A 25,737-nucleotide genomic window follows, 5' to 3' on the forward strand; every position below is an offset into this window, starting at 1 on the left:
TTTTTTTTTTCACTAGCTCGCGGCGAAGGCGGGCCCGGATCTCCAGAATGCCCGCCCTGGGGTGTGGGAAACTGTAGGGACGTCCCTAAATTTGCATAGCCCCCGGGACGTGGCGCCGCACACACGAGCCACTTCCGAGTTGGAGGGAACTCCAAGTCCCAGGATGCCATGAGGCTCTCTTGCATCACTTCCGTTGTGTTGGAAACCGAGCGGACTAGAAACTGGGAGGTGGCTGTTTAGAGTGACCGCTGGGTCCTCGGCCCTGCATCCTGGAGTAGAGTGACTAAGGTAAGTCAAGCCGATTTGACAGTTAGACCGAGGGGTCGTACCTAAGGTTCGGAGATTGGATCTGCGTGCGGGGATTTCTATCCATAGATATCCCAAATGGATCCTGGTGGTCAGGACTTGCTAGCTTTGGATCCTGGTGACCAGGACCTGCTGGGCTTCCTGCTAGAGGAAAGCGGAGATTTGTGGGCTGCGAACGAGCAGAACGTGGAGGCTCCGCTGGACTTGGAGCTGTCGCCTTCCGAGGTGGGTGGGGGTTCTGAGTGGGGAAGATAAGCGACGTCCGTGAGACCCAAGGGTACAGAGATAAATCAAGGCCTGTGAATTTGTTAGAACTCCGTGCAAGAACTGAGCGACTGGGAGGTAGAGGATTTACTGAGCTCTCTGCTCAGTCCCTCGGCATCGCTGGATGTTCTCAGCTCCTCCAGCTCTTCTATTCGCCATGATCACAACTATTCCCTCCCACAGGAACATGTCTCCATAGATCTAGGTGAGTGTGAAATGTTAAGTTATGGGGGAGGAGAGAGCTCACTGGCCTAGCTAGCCCTACTTTCGCTTTCGCAGATATTGGGAGCTTCGAAAAGGAGGGGTTCCGCGTGACTCCATTGCGTGTGGAGGAAACAGTAGCAGAGCAGGTACTGGACTTGACTTTTCAGGATTATCTCATCTTGCAGGACTCGGGCCAAGACTCCCCTGTTCTGCTTTGACATCCCCATGCAACTCTGCTCTCCACTCTTTCCTCCAACCCTAGGAGATGTCTAGGCTGATGCTGACTGAGGAAGAGAAGAGGCTCTTGGAGAAGGAGGGGCTTACCCTGCCCTCAACTCTTCCCCTCACTAAGGTAAGGTTTCTGTTCAGGGAGCAAAAGCTGGAGGGGGATTGTATGACCCAAAAAAGGCAACTTCAGTTTATTTCGTATCAATAACTTGAAAAAGGACTGAGGTCAGAATCTAAGCAAACTTGCTGCTAGTGGGAAGCTGGGGCAGGTAGGTAGATAATAGGCTAGATACAAGGGCAGTTCCTGATCTTGTAGGGTTTATATAAATTTTGGTGTTCCTTTCAAAATTACCAGTGTATGGCTTAGCAGGAAAAAGCCCTTGCTGCCAGGCCTGACCTGATATCTATCCCCAGAACCCACATGATGGAAGGAGAGAACTGACTCCTATAAGTTTTCTGATCTCCAAATAAGCCCACACCCACATACAAAAAATAATTTTTTAAATGCCAACTAACATTATACAGCCTTGTAAAGGACTGTAAATGAAGGGCCTTTTTATTGGTGGTTATTTTTACTCTTTTGGGGAGGCCCACTACCCAGCTACCAAATAAATCACACACGGAGGATTATTCTTATTTATAAATGCCTGGCCTTAGCTTGGCTTGTTACTTGCCAGCTTTCCTTAATTTATCCTGTCTACCTATTGCCTCTGGGCTTTTCCCATTCTCTTCTATAAATCTTATTCTTACTCTGTGGTTTGAGCTGGGTGGCTGGCCCCTGATGCCTTCCTCTTTCTCTGGCTCCTTCAACCCTTTCTTCCCAGATTTCTCCTTCTATATATCCTTTCTCTTGCCTTGCTATTGGCTGTTCAGCTCTTTATTAGACTATCAGGTGTTTTAGACAGGCACAGTAACACAGCTTCACAGAAGTTAAACACATGCAACATTAAAAAAAAAAAAGCACACCTTAAAATAATATTCTACAACAGGCCTTTACAGATTTCACTGTGATCATGGTACTCCACCTCTTGCTCAATGGTAGAAATGTTTGGGAGGCTGAACCAGTCTAACAAAAACAGTTAGCAAAGCTGAGCATGATGGCTCACACCTCTATAGTACCAGCACTCTGGAGGCAGAGGCAGGAAGGCCCTCATAAGTTCAAAGCCACTTCCCAAGTGCTGAGATTACAGGCATACACTAGTACCTCTAGCTTTTGTGGCAAACCTTTTTATGTCATTTTCCTTTTTAATGTTTTCATGGTAACTTTTGCTATATAGTCGTTAAATTATTTAGGGCAGGAGAATCAGGCATTAAAGGCCAGACTTAGCTTCATGTTGGGTTCAGGCAAGCCTGGGCTCCATGAGACTCTATTTCCTATCCCTCCACCACCATTACAAGATGAGTGAGCAATATATTAATTAATAGGAAAGAAAATAGAATTTGGAAATTATCAATAGTGGTTCTGTCCCTAGGACAATAACTGTCTTGTCCTCCTTTACACTGGCCAGACCGTACCTTAATCCCCCACCCACTGAGATTTGATATGGCACCTCATGCATGCTTGTCAAGTGCTCTACCACTGAGCTACATCCTCCAGCCCTGTTTGTTGAGACAGGGTCTTGTAAGCCCTGGCAGGGCTGGCTTCGGACTATGTAGTGCATAAGAAATGCCTTTGAACTCTTGATCCTCCTGCTTCTAACTCCCGGGAACTAGATTACAGGTGAATGACATCGGTAGTGTCCAGGTTTGACAGGTTATATCAGAGATTATAACAACTTTATTCAGTTTTAATTTCTGAAAAAAGTTTAAGTGCCTTAAAATAAAGATATAGTCTACATAGTCCTGGAGATTCTAGGTAAATACAATGGATATGAATTATAAGAAGATTGATAATTGGTTTAGGATAAGGATGGATTTTTGTTGTTGTTATTGTTATTAGTTTTGAGGCATGGTCCTATGTAGCTCAGTCTGGAATCAAACTACTCTAGCCAAAGATGGTCTTGAAGTCCTGATCTGCTCCTTCTCCCTTCCAAGTGCTGAGATTGCAGGCCTGTGCTACCACACCTAGCTTAAGAAGAATTTTTTTTTAATTAATTAAATTAAGGGCTGGAAAGATGGCTCAGTGGTTTAGAGTACTTTCCGCTCTTCCATGGGCTCCAGGTTCAAGCTCCAGCACCCACATGACAACTCACATCTGTAACTCTAGTCCCAGGAAATCTGAAACTCTCTTTTGGCCTATATGGGCACCAGGCAGACACATTATACACAGACATACACACAGGAAAACACCCATACACATAAAAATATCAAAAAATAGTCTGGCTTTTGTGCATTAAACACCTGGTCCTTGGAGACATTCACACAGAAGGTGAATGCCTACTGATCATAGAATCTGTGGGAGTCTTTCATTGGGAAGCGGGTTGACCTTAGCTGCCGTCCAACACACCTACATAAAAGGATAATATACTTAGGATGACCATTTTCCATCTTCTCTTAGGTGGAGGAACAGGTTCTCAAACGAGTGCGGAGAAAGATTCGAAACAAGAGAGCCGCTCAAGAAAGCCGAAAGAAGAAGAAGGTGTATGTAGGAGGGCTAGAGAGCAGGTAGGAGGGCTAGAGAGCAGGTGGGAGGGGTAGAGAGCAGGTGGGAGGGGTAGAGAGCAGGTGGGAGGGGTAGAGAGCAGGTGGGAGGGCTTGAGAGCAGGTGGAAGGGTTAGAGAGCTGGTAGGAGGGTTAGAGAGCAGGTGGGAGGGGTAGAGAGCAGGTAGGAGGGATAGAGAGCAGGTGGGAGGGATAGAGAGCAGGTGGGAGGGATAGAGAGCAGGTAGGAAAGAAAGAACACCGGGGAAAGTTGGAAGCTGTACATTTTTGAAGGGAAGATACAGGCAATATTTTGATGTCCATGTTATTTTCCAGGGTCTTGAAATACACAGCCCAGAATCAGGAGCTGCAGAACAAAGTACAGCTTCTAGAGGAACAGAATCTGTAAGCAACTATTCATAATCGTTAATCTTTTAAACTTTTTTCTAATGATTATTTTTACTTTATGTGCATTGGTGTTTTGCCTGCATATATGTCTGTATGAGGGTGTCAGGTCCTCTAGAACTAGAGTTACAGTTGTGAGCTGCCATGTGCATGCTGGGAATTGAACCTGGGTCCTCTGGAAGAGCAGTCAGTGCCTTAACCACTGATCCATCTTCTAGCCCCGTCATTAATTTCTTAATGCGTTCTCACTCTTCACTATTCCACATTTGACTTCTAACTGGATAGCTCTTAAATGCAAACATGGGTGGTTGGCCTTTATTACCAGCTCTCAAGCTCAGAGTAATGGCAAATAAATTCACAAGTAGTTAAGGAGAAATTAAGTACCAAGACAAAGAAAGGGGAGATAAGAAAAGACTGGAGATAGTCAACATCAGAACAGTTGCACTTATGGGGATGGGACTGGGTGGAGAAAACATTCTAGGCGGAGAGAAGACAATGTATTTGTGTGTGGCTGGGACTCTAGCACTGGGGTGTTGACCTAGAAAGTAGAGAACACAGTACCTGTTGAGGATTACATGCACAGCTGATCAGGTGTTAAGAGAATTCTGGAAGGTATTTGCAAAGGAGTTTAAGTCAAGGCAGAGAAGTTTTTATTTTTTTTGTTTCAATAAGGAACTACAGGCATTTGTCCACAAAGAGAAGTCATTTGGGGAAAAAGGCAATGCAGTTAAGAGACTGGACCTGCTGCACCAGTGGAGAGGGCGGCTAAACGGGTGGTGGGGTGGGGAGGTGGCGGGGGTTCGTTGTGACTTGGTGCTAGGCCAGGGTATGCTCACCACTGTTTCCTCTCTTCCCTTAGGTCCCTTCTAGAGCAACTGAGGAGACTTCAGGCCTTGGTTATTGAGATAGCCAACAAAACCAGCAGTGGCAGCACCTGTGTCCTGGTGAGAGGGTGGGGCAGGAGAGCCTGTTCCTGGCAGAGACAGGGTGTGTGGCCAGAGCCCTTCCTTCATCTCCTCTCTCCTTGTTTCCCAGGTCCTTCTCTTTTCTTTCTGTCTTCTTCTTGTTCCTGCCATGTACTCCTCGGACACAAGGGGGAGTGTGCCCGCTGAGTATGTCGGTAAGAGGCTTGAGGACTCCCCTGAGGCATGGGCTCTGGTAAAGGGTGCTGTCTCTGTGACAAGTCTTTGTCCCTTCAGTGTTGCACCGTCAGCTCCGTGCCCTCCCCAGTGAGGACCGCCATCAGATGAAGCTGCCTGCCCAGCGGTCAAAGTTACCGAGGGACAGCACAACCCAGCTGCTGGGTAGCTCCGAACATAGGCTCCAGGCCTCCAGCAACTTTTCCTGCCTACTCTACCACGTGCCTCAGGAAGAGCCACCCCAGCACTGGCCACTCCTTGACCGTTCCTCAGAGACCCCCTTCTCAGGCCCCAGCCCTCCCCTGCAGACAAATCTTTCAAAGAAACAGGGGTGGCTGCCTACCCACAGCCCTTCTTCTGTCGTCTTGCAGGGCAGGTATTCAGGTTAGAGGTGAGAGTATCCTCAGCCTGAGGATTCCTGTCCGTATTCAAATAAAAAGGAATAGGGGAAAGAAAAGCTGGCCTTTGCTGTTGTGCCCTATTAGGATGCCTGGGAGCTCAAACACACCACACTTACTAGTTTTAGGGATCTTTTATTTATACCCATGTGTATCTGTTGTTCCATGAATAGACTTGGAGAGATTTACTGGCCTTGAATATTTCATCCACGGAAGGAACGGGTAGGGGAAGAAATAAATAAGTGCTTCTTCAGCCCCTTTTTACTGGCACAGCTGGGGAGGAAGAAGGGAAGGGGCGTGATTGTCCAAGTGGCTCAGGGCTGCAGGAGTTGTGGGAAGGAGGAGGAAAGACCAGTGTGGAGGCTGGGCTTCCACAGTGAGGAGGGATCACTCTGGACTCAGCTTTGGTCCACATTCACATTCCGTGCTCAGTCCTGTGCCCTGTGTGATGACTGGCCGCTGCCCTTTTTATGTTGCTGCTGCTGCTGCTGCTGCAGGGCCAGCTGCATGGCCCAGATGCTCAGTGGCCGCATGTAGGCCAGTGAGCGGAACACTCGCTGCTGGCAGTATGCCTCTGGGGTCTGGAAAGCCAGGCCCAGGCGTTCCCACACAGTGCGGTAACAGCCTTCAGCTGTCCGGAAACCTTCCCAAGTCAGACCCTGTGGGGAGAGAGAGAAGTCATACATAATAACTGGCCTCATGGCACAATTACCTTAGCTGAGCAGAGAAGATAGTATGCCTTTTGCCCTCAGGTTAGAACCTAAAGGCAAGAGGTGGAACACATACTAGGGAAAAGGGGCTCTGTGGACGGATAAGGTGACTATAGGATGTTCTTGGAATAAATTTAGTGGTTGAGGAGGTTTTCTGGACCACAGTACAAATGGTGAAGGGATGGGGAAGGGAATACATTACCTCTTGAATCATGGTGGCTGCCAGCCCATAGACCACACCCACCCAAACTTCATCCGACTGCACACTGGATCTATCAGGAACACCATGAGGCTGCATCCCATTCACAGCCCCCATGGCTCCCCCTGCAAAGGCCTGGACGTTGAGCTCAAAGATGGTTTGGAGAGCGCGGACCACATGCAGGGTAGGAAATACCTAGAGCGGGAGAGCAGGGGCAGAGACAGTCTCTTAGACTTGCTTCCCACCTCCAGGGAAACCCATCTTCTTGGCTTTTCTCATCTCTCACCTCAGTGTCTCCTTCTCCCAGGCCACAGGCCCTCAGGAACCACTGCCCAGCACACTGGTCAGACATGACACTCCGGGACTGAGGCTGGGAGCTGCTGTCATAGTTGTAATAGCGGCCTGGAGTAGAGGAAGGGCAAAGTAAAGCCGCTTGTGTCCATGGAGGAGGCTTTAAGATGCCCCAGGTTGCTTTAACTCACCATTCCAGAGCAGTCTCTCATAAGCTTCTCGGCCTCGGCAGAGAATAGAAGAAAACTTATCCTGGACATCCTGGGCCCCACACAGAACAGCCATCTGAACCATCACGGCCACGGCGGCCAGCCACAGCCCTCCACAGTAAGCACTGGTCAGGGACAGGGGCTGGGTGAGACTGGGAGTTCCAGCCCCTCCCATGCCTGAGCGCTACCATCCTTGAGTGCCCAGTGCCCACCTCAGACCTGGAAATCCCTACCCCCTCACCTGGGGCCTGTGGTGACCCATCCGTCATAGGTCTGGTCTGCGTAGCCTCCATTCTCAATGAGTCCATCCTGGTCCTTATCAAACTTCATTTCAGACTCCATCACAGCCTAGAGAGGGGTCAAGACACTGAGGCCAGAGGTTCTAAGAAAGGTACTAGGCGTCTGGGTTCTCCTGAGACATCCTTCGTGTCCCTCGTGTACTGGATACTATATACACATGCCTTACCAGACACACAGGCCACATGTCCTCCAGGAAGCCTTGGTCACCTGTCAGGTAGTAGTCCCGGTAAACCTGCAGCACAAACTTGAGGTTCAGGTCCTTCCAGTCAGCAGTGTCATGAATCAAATATGCATTGACCCGGAGCCATGGCTCGTCATCTGTTGGAGGGGAGGAGACCTGCTTTATCTGCGTCAGTGGACAGGAGAGAGGGTATAAAAACAGAGGAAAGCTGACCTTGGGATAGCGGACCCTTACCTGGGTCCCCGATATCATGAGGGATAACGTTCCTCCTTTTCACAGGCGCCACGACGCCACTCATCAGGTACCGTCGCCGTGTCAGGTCCTCCTTGAAAGTGGCCAGAGCTGGGGGAGCAGATCCGCAAGTAGGTGAGGGAAAGCAAGGAATGGGCAGGCTTGAGGTGGGTCATAGAGCTGTGTGTGTGACCCCGGAGGAAAACCAGTAGGCGAGAGGTATGCTCGTGGCAAGGGGAAGGACACTCATTTGAGACCACAAAGGTTCAAGGGTAAAGTAAGCTAAGAGAAGTTACCCTCACCCATATCGTACTGTAGACTGAGCTCAAGTTTGGGCCACAGCATGACAAGGGCAAAAGAAGCATAGAAGTGGACATCGTATGTGTTGTACATGCGATACTCCTGGCCTGGAGGGATGACAGAGAGAGAGACACTGTTGCAAGAATCCCAGCTTCAAAAGTTGGAAGTAGGGCACACGCATCTGTCCATAGTCACCATTTACACCCTTATCCCATCAATATCTTGGGATAGGAAAAATCTATCATTTTGCTTTGTGCAGGACACTAGCTAGCCTGACACACCCCAGCCCGCCAGCCGCCCATACCCTCAAGATAGCCAAATCGCCCATAGTCCTGCAGAATGGGGCGGAGCTGGTGCATGCTGCCTCCCAGCTCCTCTGGTAGAGAGTCTTCAGGAACTTCCAGCCATACTGTGCCTCCATCAGCCAGGAAGTATAATTCATTGAACAGTGCAGATTTGTACCAGGCAGGCAAGGATCTGGGAAGCCAAGAGGAGGGAAGAGATCTTTATGAGCCTCCCAGGATGGAAAGGATTCTAGAGCTCAGAGGAGCGGGGTACTAAGTGAACCCCAACACAGCCCTACTGACTGGAGGGTAGAAACAGAGGCAGTGCCTGGAAAAAAGTACAGGAGGGCTCTACTGGACCTGTCATCCAACACTGGGCTCTGCCACGCTGAGATTCTCTTCTCCCAGTCTGCATATTGGCACAGTGCATAGTGGCTAAGGGCAGGTGCTGCATCACCATCTGAACCAAAGAACCGTGTATAGCGCCTGAGATGGAAGGAAAGGCGTAAGAACAGGTGCTGGGTCGGAGCCCCGGTGCCTTTGCATCCCTATGTTTACCTGTAGTGGACTTGGCCCTTAGCTCCAAACATGATCCTAGGCATGTCCCAAGCCAGTGAAAACTCCAGGCAGCACCGGCCCCGTGGTGGCAGCTTGCTGGAGATACAGACAGCCCCAGCAATGCCCTCTCCTTTCTGTGAGGGGGTGCTCTGGCCTAAGAAGCACAGAAGAGTTCAGCACAGCTACTCCCTTGAGCCCCACAGCTAGGGACAAGACCTGTTCATTGTCAGGTCTTCCACTCTGGTCCTAAGACAGGACACAGCCTTTCTTCCCAACACCTCCCAGTCAAACCCCCATCACCAGCAGGGGAGTCCAGCTGTCCATCCTGAAGTAGGTCCTGCCACACCTGCTGCCCAGTGCTGTCAGGGTCAAAGGCTGTGATGTGGGTTACCGTGGTGTCTGCCTGTTAAGGGGTCAAAGACTCTGTGAAGGCAAGTACAGGACACGGGATTCTGCCTACTCTCCTGCTCCTCTTACACACTGCCACCTCCGAGTTCGGAGGCTGAGGGCTGTGATGAGGATGGGACTTGGGAGTTGACGTCATGAACGACTGAGAGGTGAAGTAGGTTCAGGGTTGGGCTGTGAGGGAAGGGGCACAGGTGTAGAGGTACAGGGCAGCCTCTCCCATTACCGTGCAGCGTGCAGCCACAGCCATAGTGTAGGGGTTCGGGGGGCTGGGGTGATGCAGGAGTAGCCCCCGTATAGTCTTCCCATCCCGGTCCAGACAGAAGGGCTCATTCCACAACCCTCCTGGGGCATCATCTTCACCCCCTAGTCCATTCCGCATAGAGAACATGATGGACACATCCAGAGCCTCATCTCCTTCGTTTTCTACATCCCACACAAAGACTCCTACAGGGAGACAGCTGTCCTGGGGATAAAAGGCTGGGCTCAGTCTCGGTGTGTCCATCCTTGGCTTTGCTCCTCAGCATCAGTCATGGGCAGAGAGAACCTTTTCAAGTATTCCTCGCTATCCTCCCATCTTCCCGGGAAACGGCCTACAAGAAGATCTCGAAGGCTAGAATTAATGGGCCTGGGAAGCCAGTGTGATGTCCAGAGCTCCAACCTCTCCCTTCCGTTGGTCATCAGACTTCTCCAGAGCTGAATCTGAGAAGGGAAGGTGGTGGAGAAAGCAGGAGGAAGCCTCACCTGGTAGTCGTGCGGCAAGACAGGTGTGACCTGGCGGCAAGTGAGGGTGACGCCCTGGCCAGGAAGCTGGTAGACTGTCCAGGCTCGGGGGTAAAGGGCGTGGTAGAAAGCAAAGTGACCACAAAGACCCCAGTTCCAGCTGCGCAGGACACTTGGACGCTCCAGGGACAGAACTTGCTGATACACAGTCCGCCCATCCCGACGCAAGCATACTGTAAACTGGATCAAGAGAGCAGACAGGCTGGAATAAGTAACCCACAGCCACACACACTGGTCTCCTCCCCCAAAGCATTTCCTCCCTTTTCAGACTGTCACCACCACCGTAGGCCGTCTCCCAGCTCGGTGAGCCACCACCGTGGACTACTGCTTCCCAGCTAGCTCCTAGACCTCCTCCCTTCCTGATCTCAGAACCTCAAGCAGGCCTGTACTATCTCTGCCTCTAATGGTAGCAGAAATCAAGATGTGACCATCCCTGCTTAGGATGATTCAGTGACTGCTACGGTACTCGGGCTGGTTTCTGATCTCTAACCTGGCTATCTGGTCACACAAATACTCTCCAGTCTTTAAGAGCACTCTTCCATTCCTCTGCCCATGTTTATCTCCATCTAGTTAGAGCCCCTCATCCTTCAAGGACTAAGTCACATTTCTTCCTCCTTCCAGCAGGGGCTACTCTGCTATGTTCTATTCCTGTTTATTCTGGTATTCGGTGAATTATGTCACAGTGTTTTTATTTGCTCTCCTGTGTCCCCAGTTGTCCTGCGGCTTACTCTGAAGGCAGGGGCCATTTCTGGCTTACTGAAGCGAACCTCTCAGAGCTGGTGTGTGTGCAGAGAACATGCAGTCTCTGTGGTGCTGTCTACTGCACAGCCCTCGTGGCTGTCTCTGTTTGCTCCAAGTCTTATTTCTCCAGTAAAATTTTAGGCTCCAGAGAGGAATGCTGGAGGTTTAATATCTCTTTCCTTGGTCCAAACTATGCTTGGTATTTTTATTGTATATAAAGTTTTTCTTTTCCTTCCTTCTATCTCTTTTGAGATAGGGTTTTGCTATGTAGCCTATGCTGGCCTTGAACTGGTGATCCTCCTGCCTCAGTGCTGGGATTACAGAGATGGGCCTAGCCATAAAACACTTTTTCATCTTTTTAGTAAAGTACAAATGGTTGGGGTTGGGGATTTAGCTCAGCGGTAGAACGCTTGCCTAGCAAGTGCAAGGCCCTGGGTTCGGTCCTCAGCTCTGGGAAAAAAAAAAAAAAGTACAAATGGTTGAGACCACCAGCTCTTTGTCACAGAGAGGGACTGGTTCTGATTCCCTACCATGCTGCCTTGAGCATGTTACTAATGCCCTCTGGATCCTGTTTCCTCATCTGTAAAATATCATGATAATGGTACTTTGTAGGATTGTTAATGTAAATATCCCCAATGCCTACCAGTGTATTGACACATTATACAGGCCATAATTACTGCAGACTCATGCTTCCAAAGGCATTCCCCTTGGAATATGGAAGCGATGAGGCATGGGCAGGGGGTGGGGCATGGCTCTGAGCACAGCCACTAAAGTTGAATCAAGAAGAATACTGTCACCAACAGGTTTAAGATCTGCCAGTCACCTCTCCTTTGAAGAAAAGCTGGAAGCTGGAGGATCCCCCAGGAAAGGGAACTTGTTAACTCAGAAGGGGAGGTCGTCTGAGAGCTAATGATGAAAAGAAGGTCATATGCTGTAAGATAAGGCCCAGATAGGACCTCGAAACAGAAGCGACGTCTGAAGCTTAGAAAGATGAAGACTCCAGAGAGAGGGGGGTTGGGGAGTCCTGGGCAGACCTGCAGCAGGGGAGCTGACCTGTGGCGTCAGGAGAGGTCGTGCTGTGCGTCTGTTTGCACCATGACTTTTTAGGTTTTATCTCACCCCTTCCCATCTTTTCAAATGTCTTTTTAAAATAAAATTGGGGGGCCAGACCAGATGGCACTTGTCACCCAGCCTAACAACCGGAGTTTGGGATGGATGCGGGCTGTCAGACTTGGGTGGCTTTACATATTGAGTCATTTCCTTGCACGCCCCGCTCCTCCTTTATTTTGAGAGAGAGGGTCTTAGGTAGCCCAAGCTAGTCTCAGCCTCACTATGTAACTGAGGCTAGTCTTGAACTCCTGATCTTCTTGTTTCCACCTCCCAAGTACTAGAATAGGCATATGCCACCCATACTTGTTCTTTTAGCCAGTTTAAATGATCCAGGAATTTTCTACTCTTTGGAAGGTACTGGCTGAGCTAGTGCCCAGAAGACTGTGAGCAGGAGACATGGACATGAGAATTATCAGGCATGTTTACTCTTTCAGGGAACATGGGTTCTGTGTTCATCTTAACATACTGTCTGTCCATCCTAGCACTGGGCTGGGCACACAGCATCTGGAAAGCATTTATTCAACTGGACCATGTGGATGTCTAACTGCCACATTCTGTGCTAGTCAAGAGCCACTACTTTGCCTGCCTCCTCCCCCACTCCCCCATTTCCTGACTCTTACTTGGTCTGCAATGACTGTCTGGTGCTGGTACATCCCAGGATTAAGCTGCCAACGACAGAACTGGCCTCTCCAGCCCCGGGTGATAGTACCTCCTCCAATGCCACCCAAGGGACAACCTGGAAAGAAAATCAGGATGGTCAGTGGAGAACCGGAAGAGGAAAGCAAGCCCACATCTCCTGTCTGGGCTCTGAAAACCTAGGAATGAAGCTATGCAGTATGCATGAACTAGAAGCCTCTTTGCCTGTCTCTTCAGAAGCATAGAAATCAGACCTTTTAAAAAGGGGCAGCTGAGCTGAGACTCACCATAGATCTGTCTCAGGGGTACAGAATTGAACATGTCGATGAAAGGGGTCTTCTTTTCCACCTGGGTCTTCCGGTACCACCACTTCAAGTACCTGAGGAACAAGTGTCAATGTGGGTAGGAGGGTGAGTGGGCTGTTTCTATCTGCCTCTGTCTTGATACTCCGCTGTGATCTCCCACTAAATGTCCCAAGAATGTCAGGCCCCACGAACAGTCCTATAATCATAGCATTCTGAAGGCGGAGGCAGAAGGGTCCCAAGTTTGAGGCCAGCACAGACTCCATGGTGAGACTGTCTCAAACAATAACCTAGGGCCCATCACTATATTTTCCAAACTGTCTTCCTCTGGATTACTCCAGTTCAAGGTCCCTTATCTTCCCAGTTGCCCAGGTCCTCATACAGGAAACGCTTGTTTCTCTACTCTGAAGGAGAACTGATTGTTCTCACCCCACTACCATTGTGTGAGCTCAAACCTAGGAGCTTTTGTCTGTGTTCAAAGGACTAGTTACCCTTCCCTGGCTACATCCTCTACACATCCCCCTAATTTCCAAACAAGCAGAAGCTGCCAAAAGGGCTTCCTCTTTTACAAATGACTTTATTTATGATTATGAACGGTGGCATTTAATGACCATACCAGGGAGACCAGGCGCCCTGGTTCGAGATACTGGTGTTTATACATCCTGGACCATTCCCGTAAGCCCCGTCCCCTTCAGTTTTACTGTCAGTTTCCAGACACTGCTCTTTAAAACACCCAGGAAATTAACTGGGCATGACGGCTCACTCCTGTAAAAGCAGCACTTGGAATTGAGGTTAGCCTGGGCTACATTATGATTTCCAGGACAACCTGTGCATCAGTGAGAACCTGTCTCAACAAAATAAAACAAAATAAAAATACCCACTATAGTGAAGCTTTCTAAAACATCACAGTGTTAGCTGGGTGGTGGTGGCCTACACCTTTAATCCCAGCACTCAGGAGGCAGGCGGATCTCTATGAGTTTGAGGACAACCTGGTCTACAGAGTGAGTTCCAGGACAGCCAGGACCGTTTCACAGATAATCCCTGTCTTGAAAAACAAAACAAAACAAAAAAACAAAAAACAAGCCGGGTGGTGGTGGCAGCGCACACCTGTAATCCTAGCACTTCGGAGGCAGAGGCAGGTGGATCTCTGTGAGTTCGAGGCCAGCCTGGTCTACAGAGCTAGTCCAGGACAGGCTCCAAAGCTACAAAGAAACCCTGTCTCAAAAAACCAAAAAAAAAAAGAGTAAAAAAAAACAAAAACAAAAACAAAATCACAGTGTTTCCCTATTCTTGCCCTTGCTTTGTCTCTAACAGGAAACAATCAGGACTGACACATACGAGCAGACTGCTCTATTTTGAAGGCTAGGACATCTGCCTCGGCCTGCTTCTCGTCTTATTCCTTATACATTCTCATTCAGGAGGGTCACTAAGTGAGCCCCGCCTGCCAGTCTTTCCCACGTCCGCTCTCCTCCTTAACCAGTCACTTTACACCCAACATTCAGTCACATCTAAACAAGTAATTAGATATGGAACCCTCCAGTTTTGTTTCCTCATCTACAAAATGGGAATAGCTCTGGCCTAGCTGCCTCATGTAATCACCGAAAGATCAAATCGTCTAAGATAAGAAAGTCATAAAGCAGAATATCGGTGACAGGTATGATTATTGCCACACACTATCTCAGTTCCTAATTAGACACTGCCTCGTTATTTCATTGTGTTCCTCACGTGAGCATGACATTTTTAAGTTCCTTGGGTTCGGAGACAATGACCAAGACTAGATGAATGTCAGCCACAGCTTGAAGCACAGGACAAGGCACAGGGCCTGCAGCCCATAAATATTTGATGAATTCATGAATGAATGGATGTACGAACAGTTGACATAGAAAGAGCAATGGAAGGCAACAGTTGACATAGAAAGAGCAATGGAAGGCAGACTGGAGCGAGAGTTAGGAGGGGAAGAATGTATTAAGAATGATGGAAGGGTGTACTCCAGGGACAGGGTAAAGGCATGGAAGACAAAGGATAGGTGGTGGCCAGTTTAGAGGAGAGAGGGCCGCAGTGAGAGGCCAGAGGACTGGAGAACTAGAAGACACTACGGTAGGCAGAGCAAAGGACTGTCGGGCAGTAAACACTGGAACGCAGTCAAACTGAGCTCTAAGTTGAGACTCCCAAAACTAACCTGCCTCCTGTTCAGGGTACCCCTCAGTTCAGCTCACTCCAGGGTTCCCCTGCTCTAGTTTGGCAGTTGGCCATTCCTGACATACTCGGTTTTCCCTATAATACCAATCCCAGTTCAAAAATGATCATTCTGAATTCTCACCTCTGCTTTATCCTCAATCCATCCCATTCCAAAAGCTGTGTGTTGATGATACCCACCCTACCCAAGTATGGGAAGCCAAGGTCCAAGGGGCTGAGCAAGAGCCTGAGGCCTCTGTGACTCAGCTCACACGGAGTGGCTAGGAGGTTAGGATGAATGTACACCTGTTCTTGACCTTGTCCTGATCACATGCAATCCACTGTGCCTGTCTCAGTACCCTAGGTCCCATTTTGACACAAAGGCTTTGGGCCAGAGTTGGACTGGAACAGTACGATGGTGAATTCTTCCTGACAACTTGACCAGATCTAGAATCACCCAAGAGACAAGCCTGTGGGCATGCCTAGGAGGAATGATTGTCTATATAGGTTAACTGAGGTGGGAGGATACTCCTTAACTGTGGGTGACCATCCCATGGGCTGGAGTCCTGGACTGAATAAAAAGGAGAAAGAAAGTGGGGGACTGGCATTCACTGTTCTCTGCTTCTGGCTGTGTCACAGCGTGACCAGCTGCCTCTCATTTCTGCTGCCATTACCTCTCTGCCTGACAGAATGTACCCTCAAACTGTAAGCCCAAACAAACCCTTCAGTTACTTTTGTCTGGCTCTGATCATAGCACCGAGAAAAGGAACTACTACTGTCAGTTCATAAAGGGCCCAGAGGAAGGGTTCTCTGCGACAGGCCACCCACAGGAGCCAAGTGTCCAGGCGGCACCGGGACCTTCTCATTGCCCAGAGCTGGGTTAGTTAGGTAAGCGGACTTCCCGCCAGTCCCACAGCACCGACTGGGGCAGGAAGGGCTCCCCTAGTTTAGAAGCTGTCGGGGTTGAGTTTCCCAACTTTTATGCATCCCTCCCCAGCACTGTGCTTATATGTGCACTGACTCAGAATGACCTCAGAATGATGCTCTGTGCCTTTCTATCCCTCTGTTCCTGTTCGTAGGTATGGCTGCTCGTCACTAGTCTTTGAACTCAGAAGGGTTCTACAGTACCTGCTCTGGAGTGTCTGTAACCTCTGGGATGGAGTGAAAACTAAGTCTGGCTCTGGAAGACTTAGCTACTAGCAGTGGAGATGCTGAAGCACATCTGGCTAGAAGTCATCTTAGGGGTCTGAGGAAGTAGTCCAGTGGTGGGATGCATGCTCTCTACTACTGAGCTTTCTCCCCCATTTGTTACTTGGGGATGCTTTCACTGTGGTGTTCAGGTTTGCTCTGAGCTCTTAGGTTCAAATTAATCCCCTGCCTCAGCCTCCCAAGTAGGTGGCACTATATGTGTGCACTACTTTGCCCAATTCCGTCTTTGCTTTTTTTTTTTTTTTTTTGTATCAGAAGCGCTCTGTCACAGAATAGAGTGAACTTCTCACCCTCTCCTTAGGGTTGACGACAGCCAGACTCAACTATTCCAGGAGTCAGAGCTTGAGGAAAGAAACAGGTGAATGCTGGGGCCGAAGCAGCTTAAATAAGGTACATAGAATGCTTCAGCTGCTGAGGGAATATAGGCCGGAGAACATCCTCCTCGCAAGTAAAACACTGTATCAATACAACAGAGGCTGGTCTTCTACTTTGCCACAGAGTATAACTAATCTCAAAGTGAAGTCTGGGAAAGAGGAAGTGCTCAGGAGAGAGCCTAAATAGGAAAGATTGACTGCGGGACAAAACGCTCCTTCTCTTTGCAGCCGGAGAAGATGCTAGGAAAGAAGGGTTGCAAAACCTCTTCAGTCTCACCCTCAAAAACTGCAGGGTTAAAGAATGCACACATGACTGGCACCTGGGTCCCAGCTGCTTTGATTACCCTTTCCCACTTATGCAAGGAGTCTTGAATGGGAACAAAGGAACCAAGGCATTCTGGGGATCTACTCACCTCAAGCCCATACCAAAATGCTTTACCAGGTTGCTTAGGGAGACGTTGTTAGCCTGAAAGGGTTTCCTCTTCTCTGCAAACTCATGAGCCAAGCAGATCCGCCAGCCAAAAGGAGGCACCTGGTAGCCCCTAGCTTTACCCTCGTAGGAGGCCATCAGCTGCCCAGAGTCCTCTGAATTGCAGTAGCCTGGCTCATTCTGACGTCCACTGTCCTCAGGGCTCCCGCAGCCAGTAACCCGCACAGCCTCGGTGTCCCCAGTATCTTCCGGACAATAAACTTGTGGCTCTCCATCGGCACAGCTGATTTGCTCTGAGGCCGGTACGCAGGTTACCATGTTCACTGGATCCTGGGTCCTCACGACCCCGGTGGCCTCGGGTCCCGCTGACACGTTTCTGACGTCTTGAAACGCGGGCACCAGTTGCAGTTAGGTGCGGTCCCGGAGGGCCCGACGCTGGGGAAAGCCGTAGGAAGCTGGTGTCCGTGTAAAGTCAGAGAGCTCTGGCTGCAGTGGCAGTGGCCACAGCAATAAAGTAGCCGCGGGCTCCCTTGGGTCGCGTCTCTAGATCCTAGGCGGGAAGGGTTGGGCCTTGTTGTCATTGGGCCGCGGCGATCAGCTCGCCCGGCCGAAGGCCGACCGGCTCGGCGGACGGGGGCGGAGCCGCGGTACCTGCCCGCAAAGCACCGCCCCTGGGACCCGCCCGGCAGCTCCCGGAGACCCTCGGCCCCGCCCCCGGCCGCCGCTCCAGGGTCTCCAGGGCTGGGTACCGGGTCCCTCCGGCCGGGATCCCCAGCGCCCGCGCTCAGGTGCCACCGCTGGGAGGGTGACCCGCAGCCCAGGGACCACCCGAGCCCCTTCCGGTCGGAAGCACCCCACAGGTCGGACCGGAAGGGGTGCCTCAACGCTGCAGTGTGACAAAGGAAGTCCCGCCTCTGCCGCGCCGCTGGCACCGCGGACGCCACCGATCTCCGAGCCGGTCTCGGAGGGGCGGGCAGGTGAGGACCTCCATCTGTCAGCGTCCGCGCTTGTATCCAGAGTCGTGACGCGCAGCGGTGTCTTGGGCTAGGATGTGGAGCCTCGAGGGAAGCGGGGACAGAGGCAGGCCTTGGGAGCCTGTGGGTGGCGGCGCAGGGGGCCTAGTCCGACTCTGGACTCAGAGAGGTCCGGGGCAAGAGCGACGCGCAGGCAGTAGAGAGTCAGCACCCGTCGCCCATCCAACCCGCCTGCCAGCTCCCCAAATCCCAGCGCTCCCCACCCGCACCGAAACTTGAAAAATCCTACTTCTTGCCCCCTGGGGCCCAGATCGAGACATAACCCTAGGTCCCAGGCACTTCTTCCTTCTTTCCCCGGTACTGACTTCTGGCACTGTGTGTTTCCTTCTAGATTTGGTTCTGGAGCTGCCATGATTGAAGTGGTGGCTGAGCTGAGTCGAGGTCCTGTATTTCTGGCGGGGGAGGCTCTGGAATGTTTAGTGACTGTCACTAATCCCCTGCCCCCGACCGCCACTTCTGCATCCAGGTGGGGATGCTGGTACTGAAGGTGGTGGCCCTTCCGGGAGGAAGCCTGGTATCGCTCGCTCCTTCTAAATCAGAGCTTTGGTTGTCCTGTAACTGCACTACGGTCACCTCCTCCTTGCTCAACGCGCTCGTTGTAGGGAGGGGCTCTTCCACCAAGGCGTGGATGCCACGGCCCCCTACCCGCCTCTCCTCCTCCTCCCTCTTTGAACTTGATGCACTTTGCATTGTGTAATGGTTTCACTTTGGGGGTTCTGGATCCCCTGGTCACTAAGACAGTCAGTCATCTCACCTTGGTGGTCGGGTCAGACAGTCGGCAGGAAAGCATTTGTGAAGTCAGGGACTATCTTCTCATTCCTTCTTTTTCCTCTTCCACAGTGAGGCTCTGGCCTGGGCCAGTGCCCAGATCCACTGCCAGTTCCATGCCAGTGAGAGTCGGGTAGCACTGCCACCCCCCGACTCCAGTCAGCCAGATGTGCAGCCCGACAGCCAGACTGTCTTTCTGCCACACCGAGGTGAGAGATAGAGTATTTGTCTTGGAGGGAGGGGAAGCCATTGTCACCCAGGGTAAAGTTAAGTTCTTATATGATGTAGTCACCAACACACCACCGCTGTAGGAGGAGGTAACTGTTGATATGGGGCCGTAAGACTGTTCCCATATTACAACAGAAAGAGTTGGCAGTTTTCTCTACCTCCACTTGCTGGTCAGTAATGGACAGTGGAGTCATTTAACTACAGTCTTTCTTATTTTTCATAGGTGAAAGGGGTCAGTGCATCCTTTCTACTCCACCAAAAATTCTGTTTTGTGACTTGAGGCTAGAACCTGGAGAGTCCAAATCATGTGAGTAATTGTCCCCCAGCCTGGAATTGCCTTCTAAGTGTCCTGGAGGGAGGGCCCGGCTGCCTCTAGCTGCCCTGACTACTATTTTCCCAACCAGATTCCTACAGCGAAGTGCTGCCCACGGAGGGTCCACCTTCCTTTCGGGGTCAGTCGGTCAAGTACGTCTACAAACTGACCATTGGCTGCCAGCGCGTCAACTCACCCATCACTTTACTCAGAGTCCCTTTGAGAGTTCTTGTGCTGACTGGTGAGTCGGGTTCCTAGAGGGACGGGTTGGGGCAGAGGCTTGCCAAGAGGACCTGTAGGGACTCCTGGCGTTAGTGCTGGGGATGAGGTGGAGAGTAAGCTGAGATGTAGACCTTACAGCGTGGCTCCCCGGCAGCCTCCTCAGGCTGGACTCTGAAACCAACTCTCTGTCCGCATCTCTGATCCCTCCCAGCATTCCCTCTGCTCATTCTCTCTAGGTCTTCAGGATGTCCACTTTCCCCAAGACGAGGCTGTGGCTCCATCCAGTCCGTTCTTAGAGGAGGATGAGAGTGGGAAGAAGGATTCATGGCTAGCTGAGCTGGCTGGGGAGCGCCTCATGGCCCTCACCTCCTGCCGCAGTCTCCGTGAGAGTCCTTTCATAACTGCCCTGATCCAGCCCTTCCCTTAGTGTATTCCTGTCTGAAAACGTCTCCTGTCTACCACATCCCCTCATGGGCCACTAATATCTTGCCCCCATTATAAAGAAAAATTTCATATTTTGGCCTCTAAAGACTCAGTCTAGATTTCCCCGGTGTAAACTGTAGCCTTTTGATATCTATTCTCCGCAGATCTATACAATATCAGTGATGGCCGAGGGAAAGTCGGGACATTTGGTATCTTCAAATCTGTGTACAGACTCGGCGAGGACGTGGTGGGGACCTTAAACTTAGGGGAAGGAACTGTGGCTTGCTTGCAGGTGAGAAAGGACCAGCTTTTATTGTGCTTGGCCTGGAGGGCTATGGTGGAAGAGAGGCCTGCATAAAGAGGGGTGGTTTGTAGGAGTGGAAATCGGGGTCCCTCAGAGCTGCCACTCACCTACGGTCCATGTTTCCGAATGTCTGCGGCGGTACATCTTCCAGTTTTCAGTAAGCCTGCAGACTGAAGAGCGCGTGCAGCCTGAATACCAGCGACGCCGTGGGACAGGAGTTGCCCCTTCAGTGTCCCATGTGACTCACGCCCGGCACCAGGAGTCCTGCCTGCATACGACTGGAACCAGCTTCTCTCTGCCCATCCCTCTCTGCTCTACCCCTGGCTTCTGCACTGCCATTGGTGAGCACCCCACTCTTTCAGAGGAAGGCGTAGGGAAGTAAATGCTGGGCTTAGGTCCAGTGTCGTGGGCCCTGATCCCTAAGACTCCAGACATACATACCCAAGCCTTCGTATTTTCCCACATCTGTCCTCTTTCCCTGTCTGTTAGATGTGCTGACCCCTGAACTCTCACTGGCTTTGAAATACTGTTCCTGGCCTCAGCACATTTACTTCAAGCCACCTAGTTTTGACCATTGTGACCTTGTGTTTCTAGGAGTTGATGCTGCAGTCCCTAGTGGCATCTCTGGTGAACATGTTAACATGCCAGACTTCTTAAAAAGAAATGTTTGGTCGAAGCTTTTGCCCTGTGTTTCCTTGTTTTGTTCATTTGAGACAGGGTTTCTCTTTGTAGTCCTGGCTGTCCTAGAACTCACTGTAGACCAGGCTGGCCTCGAACTCACAGAGATCCACCTGCCTCTGCTTGGGTTAAAAGGCTTTGCCACCACTGCATGGCTTTTAAAAAAAAAAGAGACAGGTTTCCACCATAACTGTGGCTGGCCTGGAGTTCACTGTGTAAACCAGGTTGGCCTCAAACTCACAGAGATCCACTTGCTTCCTCTTCCTGAGCACTGGGATTAAAGGCCTGCCCCATTACACCCAGTCTGGGAATTTTACATGCATTTCTTTATTGTATTTTGTGTGTGGATCTGGGCAGGTGGCCACAGCATGTGTGTGCAGGTCAGAGGACAGCTTTCTGGAGCTGGTTCTTTCTGCCATATGAGTCCTAGGAACCAAAGTCAGGTTACCAGGCTAGGTGGCAAGTGCCCGTAGCCTGCTGAGCCATCCTGATGGTTCTGAGGGTTTTTGTTTTTTCATTTACTAACCACATCCTGTCATTGGCTTTTACTACCCACCACTTGCTTGCTTTTTTTCCTTTTTTGATATTAGGGTCTCATGTAGTCACCCCAGCTGGCATCAAACTGACCTTGAACTTGTGGTTCCGCTGGCTTCACCTAATACTGGGATTACAGGCGTGTGCCACCACACCTGACCTACTTGCTTTTAGACCAGTGGTTCTCAACCTTCCTAACACTGTGACCCCTTTCATACAGTTCCTCATGTTGTGCGGACCCCAACCCTAAAATTATTTTGATTGCTACTTCATAACTGTAATTTTGCTACTGTTATGAATCATAATGTAAATATCTCTCTTTTCTGATAGTCTTAGGCAACCCCTGTGAAAGGGTCCTTTGACCCATAGGGGGTTGTGACCCGTAGGTTGAGAACAATGGTTTTAGAGTATCTACCTCTGTCTTTTTCTTTCACAGTGTCTTTGAAGTGGCGATTGCATTTTGAGTTTGTAACATCCCGAGAACCAGGACTGGTCCTCCTGCCCCCATTGGAGCAGCCTGAACCTGCAACCTGGACAGGGCCTGAGCAGGTGCCTGTAGACACCTTCAGCTGGGACCTTCCCATCAAAGTGCTTCCTACAAGCCCCACCCTGGTCTCATATGCTGCCCCAGGCCCCAGCACCAGCAGTATAACTATCTGAAACTGGCCCACATGCCCACCGTGGCACTAATTTCTTCTAGATACTGAAACTCAACACCTGGACTCGGGTGGGGCCCGCTTTCCCACACGGGGCCCCCGCAGCACAGGCGATGAGAAACAGGCTTTCAGCTGTAGCATTGATTTATTTATTCAGAGTAAATTGGCAGCTGCTAGTGGTTTCCCTGGAAGTGGCAGCAGCAGTGAGCAGTCAGCAGATGGGTGATCCTTTAGCTGGAGTGCGGAGCAGGAGCCCCAGGAACAGGGGTGTTAGCTGAGCCCCATTCTAGGTCAGGTCCTCCCCCTTTGCAGGGCAGCTGAGGGTCAGATTTTTGCACTAGAGAGAACTGACAGGTCCCTGCCTCCTGGCGTACTTCACACTCCGCAGGGAAGTCAACAGGATGCTGAGACCTAGGAAGCCAAAGATTGGGAGAGTCAGGACAGCGAACGGCCACCTTTACGGCATGCCCTTCCTTCTCAGCCATCCTCCAAGAGCCTCCTTTAGTGTCCCCCAGACTCCCTAACTTAGCTCTCTAGTCCCATTGAAGGAGTGTGTCCCTCCAGATCTACCTCAACTCCCTTTCTTGTTGGTGCCTTCACATCTGCGGTTGCATGATGCTCTTCTGTTCATTCTTGCCTCCCAGAAATCTAGTTACCCCTGGCCATCGCTCAGTCACATCAGTGGCATTCCCTCTGGCCATTCTTGGTCACTTACGTGTCACAGCAGCCCACACCAACAGGATGCAGACAGGTACAATGGAAACAGTCCTTGCGGAGCCAAGATTCACCCAGGGTGAAATATTTCCCGTCATAGTGGCAGGGGGCTAGGGAAGAATGAATTGTTCTGTTAGGAGGTGAGAATTGGGAGTGTTGGCCGCGGTCTCTTCTGGTCTGGGGTAGGAGAGAAGCCATGCGCACTAGCCCTCTCTAGTCCTTCCTGTTTCACAGATGGAAGGACTGACTACTGGAACATAGGGTCATCTCTGAGCTACCCCATCTCTCCTTAAGCATCAGTCCGCCTTACCTTGAGCTTGGAAGTAACACTTGCTGTTGACTCCTGGGTGCTGCAGGAGCAGAGACACCACCAAGCTGATGATCCTCCAGCCTCCCAGGATCCCCTTGCCCTGTCCAGCCCAGAGCATCCTGAATGCCATTCCTGCAGCTCAGTTCTCAGACCCTTCTTGGCTTGGGTTCAGATTCCTCTGGCCAGATCCCCTGCTTCCCTTGCCTTGCTCCTTGACTCTCGGGTTTCTCTCTCCTTGGGCTCCTGTCTCATACCATGGCAGTGCCCTCTGCTCTTACAGGCTGGCGATGTTTATAAAGTGAGGACCCTGGCCCCCTGCTGAGTAGAACTGGACAGGCTGTAACTCCGTTTCCTGAGGTGAGGGCATGAAAACAAGAGGTCCAGCTTTTAACAAGCTGTGAGAGCTGATTCATGCCCCCACACAGCTAGGAGGAGGGAGGTGGCCATGGAAGGGGCACTGGCCTGGGCGCTACCCCAGCCAGGAGGGGGAGGGTTGAAGGCCCCAGGTGGTCCCCAGATCTCCTTGACCTGCGGAGAGGAAGCATTCCATCAACCCTCCCTCCACCACCAGGGGTGTGTGTGCTGGGATCCCTGCCTGGACCGGAGGGAGGCATTTCCTGGGGATGGCTAAGCCTGTGCCCCAGCCAAACCAAGGCGCTGCAGCAGCAGGGTGCAATTGCCAGAGACTCCAGGAGAGCCGGCCGGTCTGGAGTGGAGAGCAGTTTCCTTCAGTTCCTGGGGTAGGGTGTCCCCGATGCATCTGCGAAATGGCTACCCCCAGCACTGTGGGAGAGGGGTTCATCCACAGGCACCCCAAAGATAAACTTTCCATTGTTTTTTACCCCAAATGGGCAGCAGGTGCCAGATTGCCTCATGCCTAGCAATGCCCTACCTCAAGGAGAAGCATCTCTTCTGAGTACCGGGATAGAAATTGTCCCACTTCCACAGAGGTGCCCCCTCTTTCCTCATGGCAGAACAAGGCCTCATGGACTTCAGTCTTTGGCATTCTTTGAGTTTTGCAGGCTCTGGAAGGCTGTAGACGGACTGCTGGGACGCGGGTGGTGACTCTTACTAGCCATCTGCCTCACAAAAGTCACATCACCTCTGTCAGCCTTTCTTCACCTGCACATTGAGAGTAGAAACGCCAGCTTGCGGGCTCATCCTGAGGTAGCATGTGGGATGTTCTTAGCACCGTCTTTGGCCCATGGCCCTCAGAAAACAGCCACTTATTGAGGCTAAAGCTCAGAGGCAAAATGCTGATGTTCTTTCCTCTGGGAAGCCAGGAAGCAGCTCCACTGGGGACTGCACTCTCTAGGCCAACTTCTGCCTTGCACATTTAAGCTCCAAGGTACCCACCCTACTGCCTCCTTCAAAAGCAAATGTGGGGTTGGGCATTTAGCTCAGTGGTAGAGCGCTTGCCTAGCAAGTGCAAGGCCCTGGGTTCGATCCTCAGCAAAAAAAAAAAAAAAAAAAAAAAAAAAAGAAACAAAGCAAATGTGTCAAGTCATGACATCTGACGTCCCTCATCTCTGGTTTGAAAGGTCTTGCTGCTGATTAAGACGCCTACCCCACCTTAGTACCTTGAGAAGAGGGTACCTCTTACCCTCCCTCCCTCCCAAATCTCCTTTGTGAGCACTTGTGGTAGTAGTTTGTGTTACTAAGGCCCTGATCAAACTGGACTTCTTTTACTTCACTTTCCCACAAGGCCCAGTGTTGTTCCAACCATCCTGCTCCTGCTCACAGACGTTTGCTCAGATTTCCATTCAAGTCTGTAGTCCATTCACGCCAAGCTTTACTCCATCACCTAGCACAGACATAGGACCTATTTCTGGCGGCTTTTTCAGAAGCCTCCCTGCCTGCCATCTTCATTCAACAGTCACCATCACCTCTAATTCCTCAGCTGTCATCCTCCAAGATACCCTTTGCTTTGGCCGGGGGATGTGGTTCATTGATAGAGTGCTTGCCTTCCATCTCAATGTCCTGGGTTTCCACCCCAAGTCCCCCCCTCCCCCCCATTGAGTGAAAGAACAAGATTCCCTTTCAGAGGGGGCGTCAAGACAGAAAGAAAGGAAAACTTAGCAAGATACACCGAGGGTAGCTCCTGGGTGTGGCCTGGCCTTGACTCTTTGCTGTCTTGGCTAGAGTAGGGATTAAAAGGTATCAAGCACAGGGCTTAGCAGTCTGTCATCAGGTAGCTCTACCACTGCTTTGCGGGGGACCCACCTGAAGGCTGATGCAGTATTTTCTTGGTAACTACTGACTAGAAGAGGAAGCCAGTGGGGAGCTAGAGATCCTGGAGGCAGTGGGGGTCCAGAAGTGGTACCTAGTGGGCATTGGTGTATGACCCACAGTGAACTTTGAAGTGAGAATTAGCCTCCTGGAATGCAGATGAAGCAGGCATGTGGCTTCTGGAAGGAGTCTGGGGCTGAGCAGGATTACTTTCTGAGGTTGCAGGGCAATGTCGAACTGGTTGATGGCCTGGGTACTGCTGAGGATGTGTAGGGGGATGGCCTGGGCACTGCTGTGGATGTGTAGGGGTATCAGCAGTTAAAGCACAGCCCACTGAGTCTCGGGAGAGCAGCTTTTGGGGCAAGGGGCAGG

The 25,737-nt window shown here is 50.9% G+C and overlaps 4 protein-coding genes across 7 annotated transcripts; 2 read left to right on the forward strand and 2 right to left on the reverse strand.

Moving 5' to 3' along the window:
• Positions 1-40: 40 nt before the first annotated feature.
• Positions 41-5,712, forward strand: Creb3 (cAMP responsive element binding protein 3). Of its 2 annotated transcripts, none has more exons than XM_036177203.1 (10): positions 41-288; positions 376-531; positions 619-775; positions 850-920; positions 1,037-1,126; positions 3,500-3,606; positions 3,919-3,987; positions 4,847-4,931; positions 5,023-5,107; positions 5,187-5,712. In XM_036177203.1, exons 2-10 carry the CDS (start codon positions 385-387, stop codon positions 5,513-5,515), a joined length of 1,140 nt encoding a protein of 379 aa, XP_036033096.1. In that variant the 5' UTR covers positions 41-288; positions 376-384; the 3' UTR covers positions 5,516-5,712. The 2 variants fall into 2 exon arrangements, with proteins under 2 accessions (XP_036033096.1, XP_036033097.1); XM_036177204.1 differs by having other exon boundaries at positions 3,500-3,582.
• Positions 5,640-17,359, reverse strand: Gba2 (glucosylceramidase beta 2). The gene is given in 18 exon segments (XM_036177201.1): positions 5,640-5,982; positions 5,985-6,183; positions 6,437-6,628; positions 6,720-6,835; positions 6,916-7,058; positions 7,175-7,281; positions 7,400-7,551; positions 7,649-7,756; positions 7,948-8,052; positions 8,250-8,422; positions 8,590-8,715; positions 8,788-8,941; positions 9,088-9,190; positions 9,419-9,658; positions 9,937-10,155; positions 12,447-12,562; positions 12,750-12,841; positions 16,936-17,359. Coding segments are annotated over 18 exon segments (2,751 nt in total). The 5' UTR covers positions 17,271-17,359; the 3' UTR covers positions 5,640-5,911.
• A 187-nt stretch (positions 17,360-17,546) lies between these two features.
• On the forward strand, positions 17,547-24,567 carry Rgp1 (RGP1 homolog, RAB6A GEF complex partner 1). Of its 3 annotated transcripts, none has more exons than XR_004944168.1 (10): positions 17,547-17,929; positions 18,318-18,452; positions 18,827-18,963; positions 19,206-19,289; positions 19,387-19,536; positions 19,754-19,900; positions 20,105-20,232; positions 20,396-20,585; positions 21,893-23,876; positions 23,995-24,567. XR_004944168.1 is itself a non-coding variant. In XM_036177202.1 (9 exons), exons 2-9 carry the CDS (start codon positions 18,337-18,339, stop codon positions 22,114-22,116), a joined length of 1,176 nt encoding a protein of 391 aa, XP_036033095.1. In that variant the 5' UTR covers positions 17,547-17,929; positions 18,318-18,336; the 3' UTR covers positions 22,117-24,567. The 3 variants fall into 3 exon arrangements, 1 of the variants encoding a protein (XP_036033095.1); XR_004944169.1 differs by having other exon boundaries at positions 21,893-23,493; positions 23,708-24,567; XM_036177202.1 differs by having other exon boundaries at positions 21,893-24,567.
• LOC118577146 (microseminoprotein, prostate associated) lies at positions 22,256-23,622 on the reverse strand. Its single transcript, XM_036177205.1, has 3 exons — positions 23,137-23,622; positions 22,828-22,936; positions 22,256-22,523 (listed from the first exon to the last, which is right to left on the reverse strand). The coding sequence occupies exons 1-3, from the start codon at positions 23,264-23,266 to the stop codon at positions 22,343-22,345; spliced, it is 420 nt and encodes a 139-aa protein (XP_036033098.1). The 5' UTR covers positions 23,267-23,622; the 3' UTR covers positions 22,256-22,342.
• Positions 24,568-25,737: the final 1,170 nt, after the last annotated feature.

Source organism: Onychomys torridus, chromosome 2 (assembly GCF_903995425.1).
Source record: "Onychomys torridus chromosome 2, mOncTor1.1, whole genome shotgun sequence".
Lineage (NCBI taxonomy): Eukaryota > Metazoa > Chordata > Mammalia > Rodentia > Cricetidae > Onychomys > Onychomys torridus.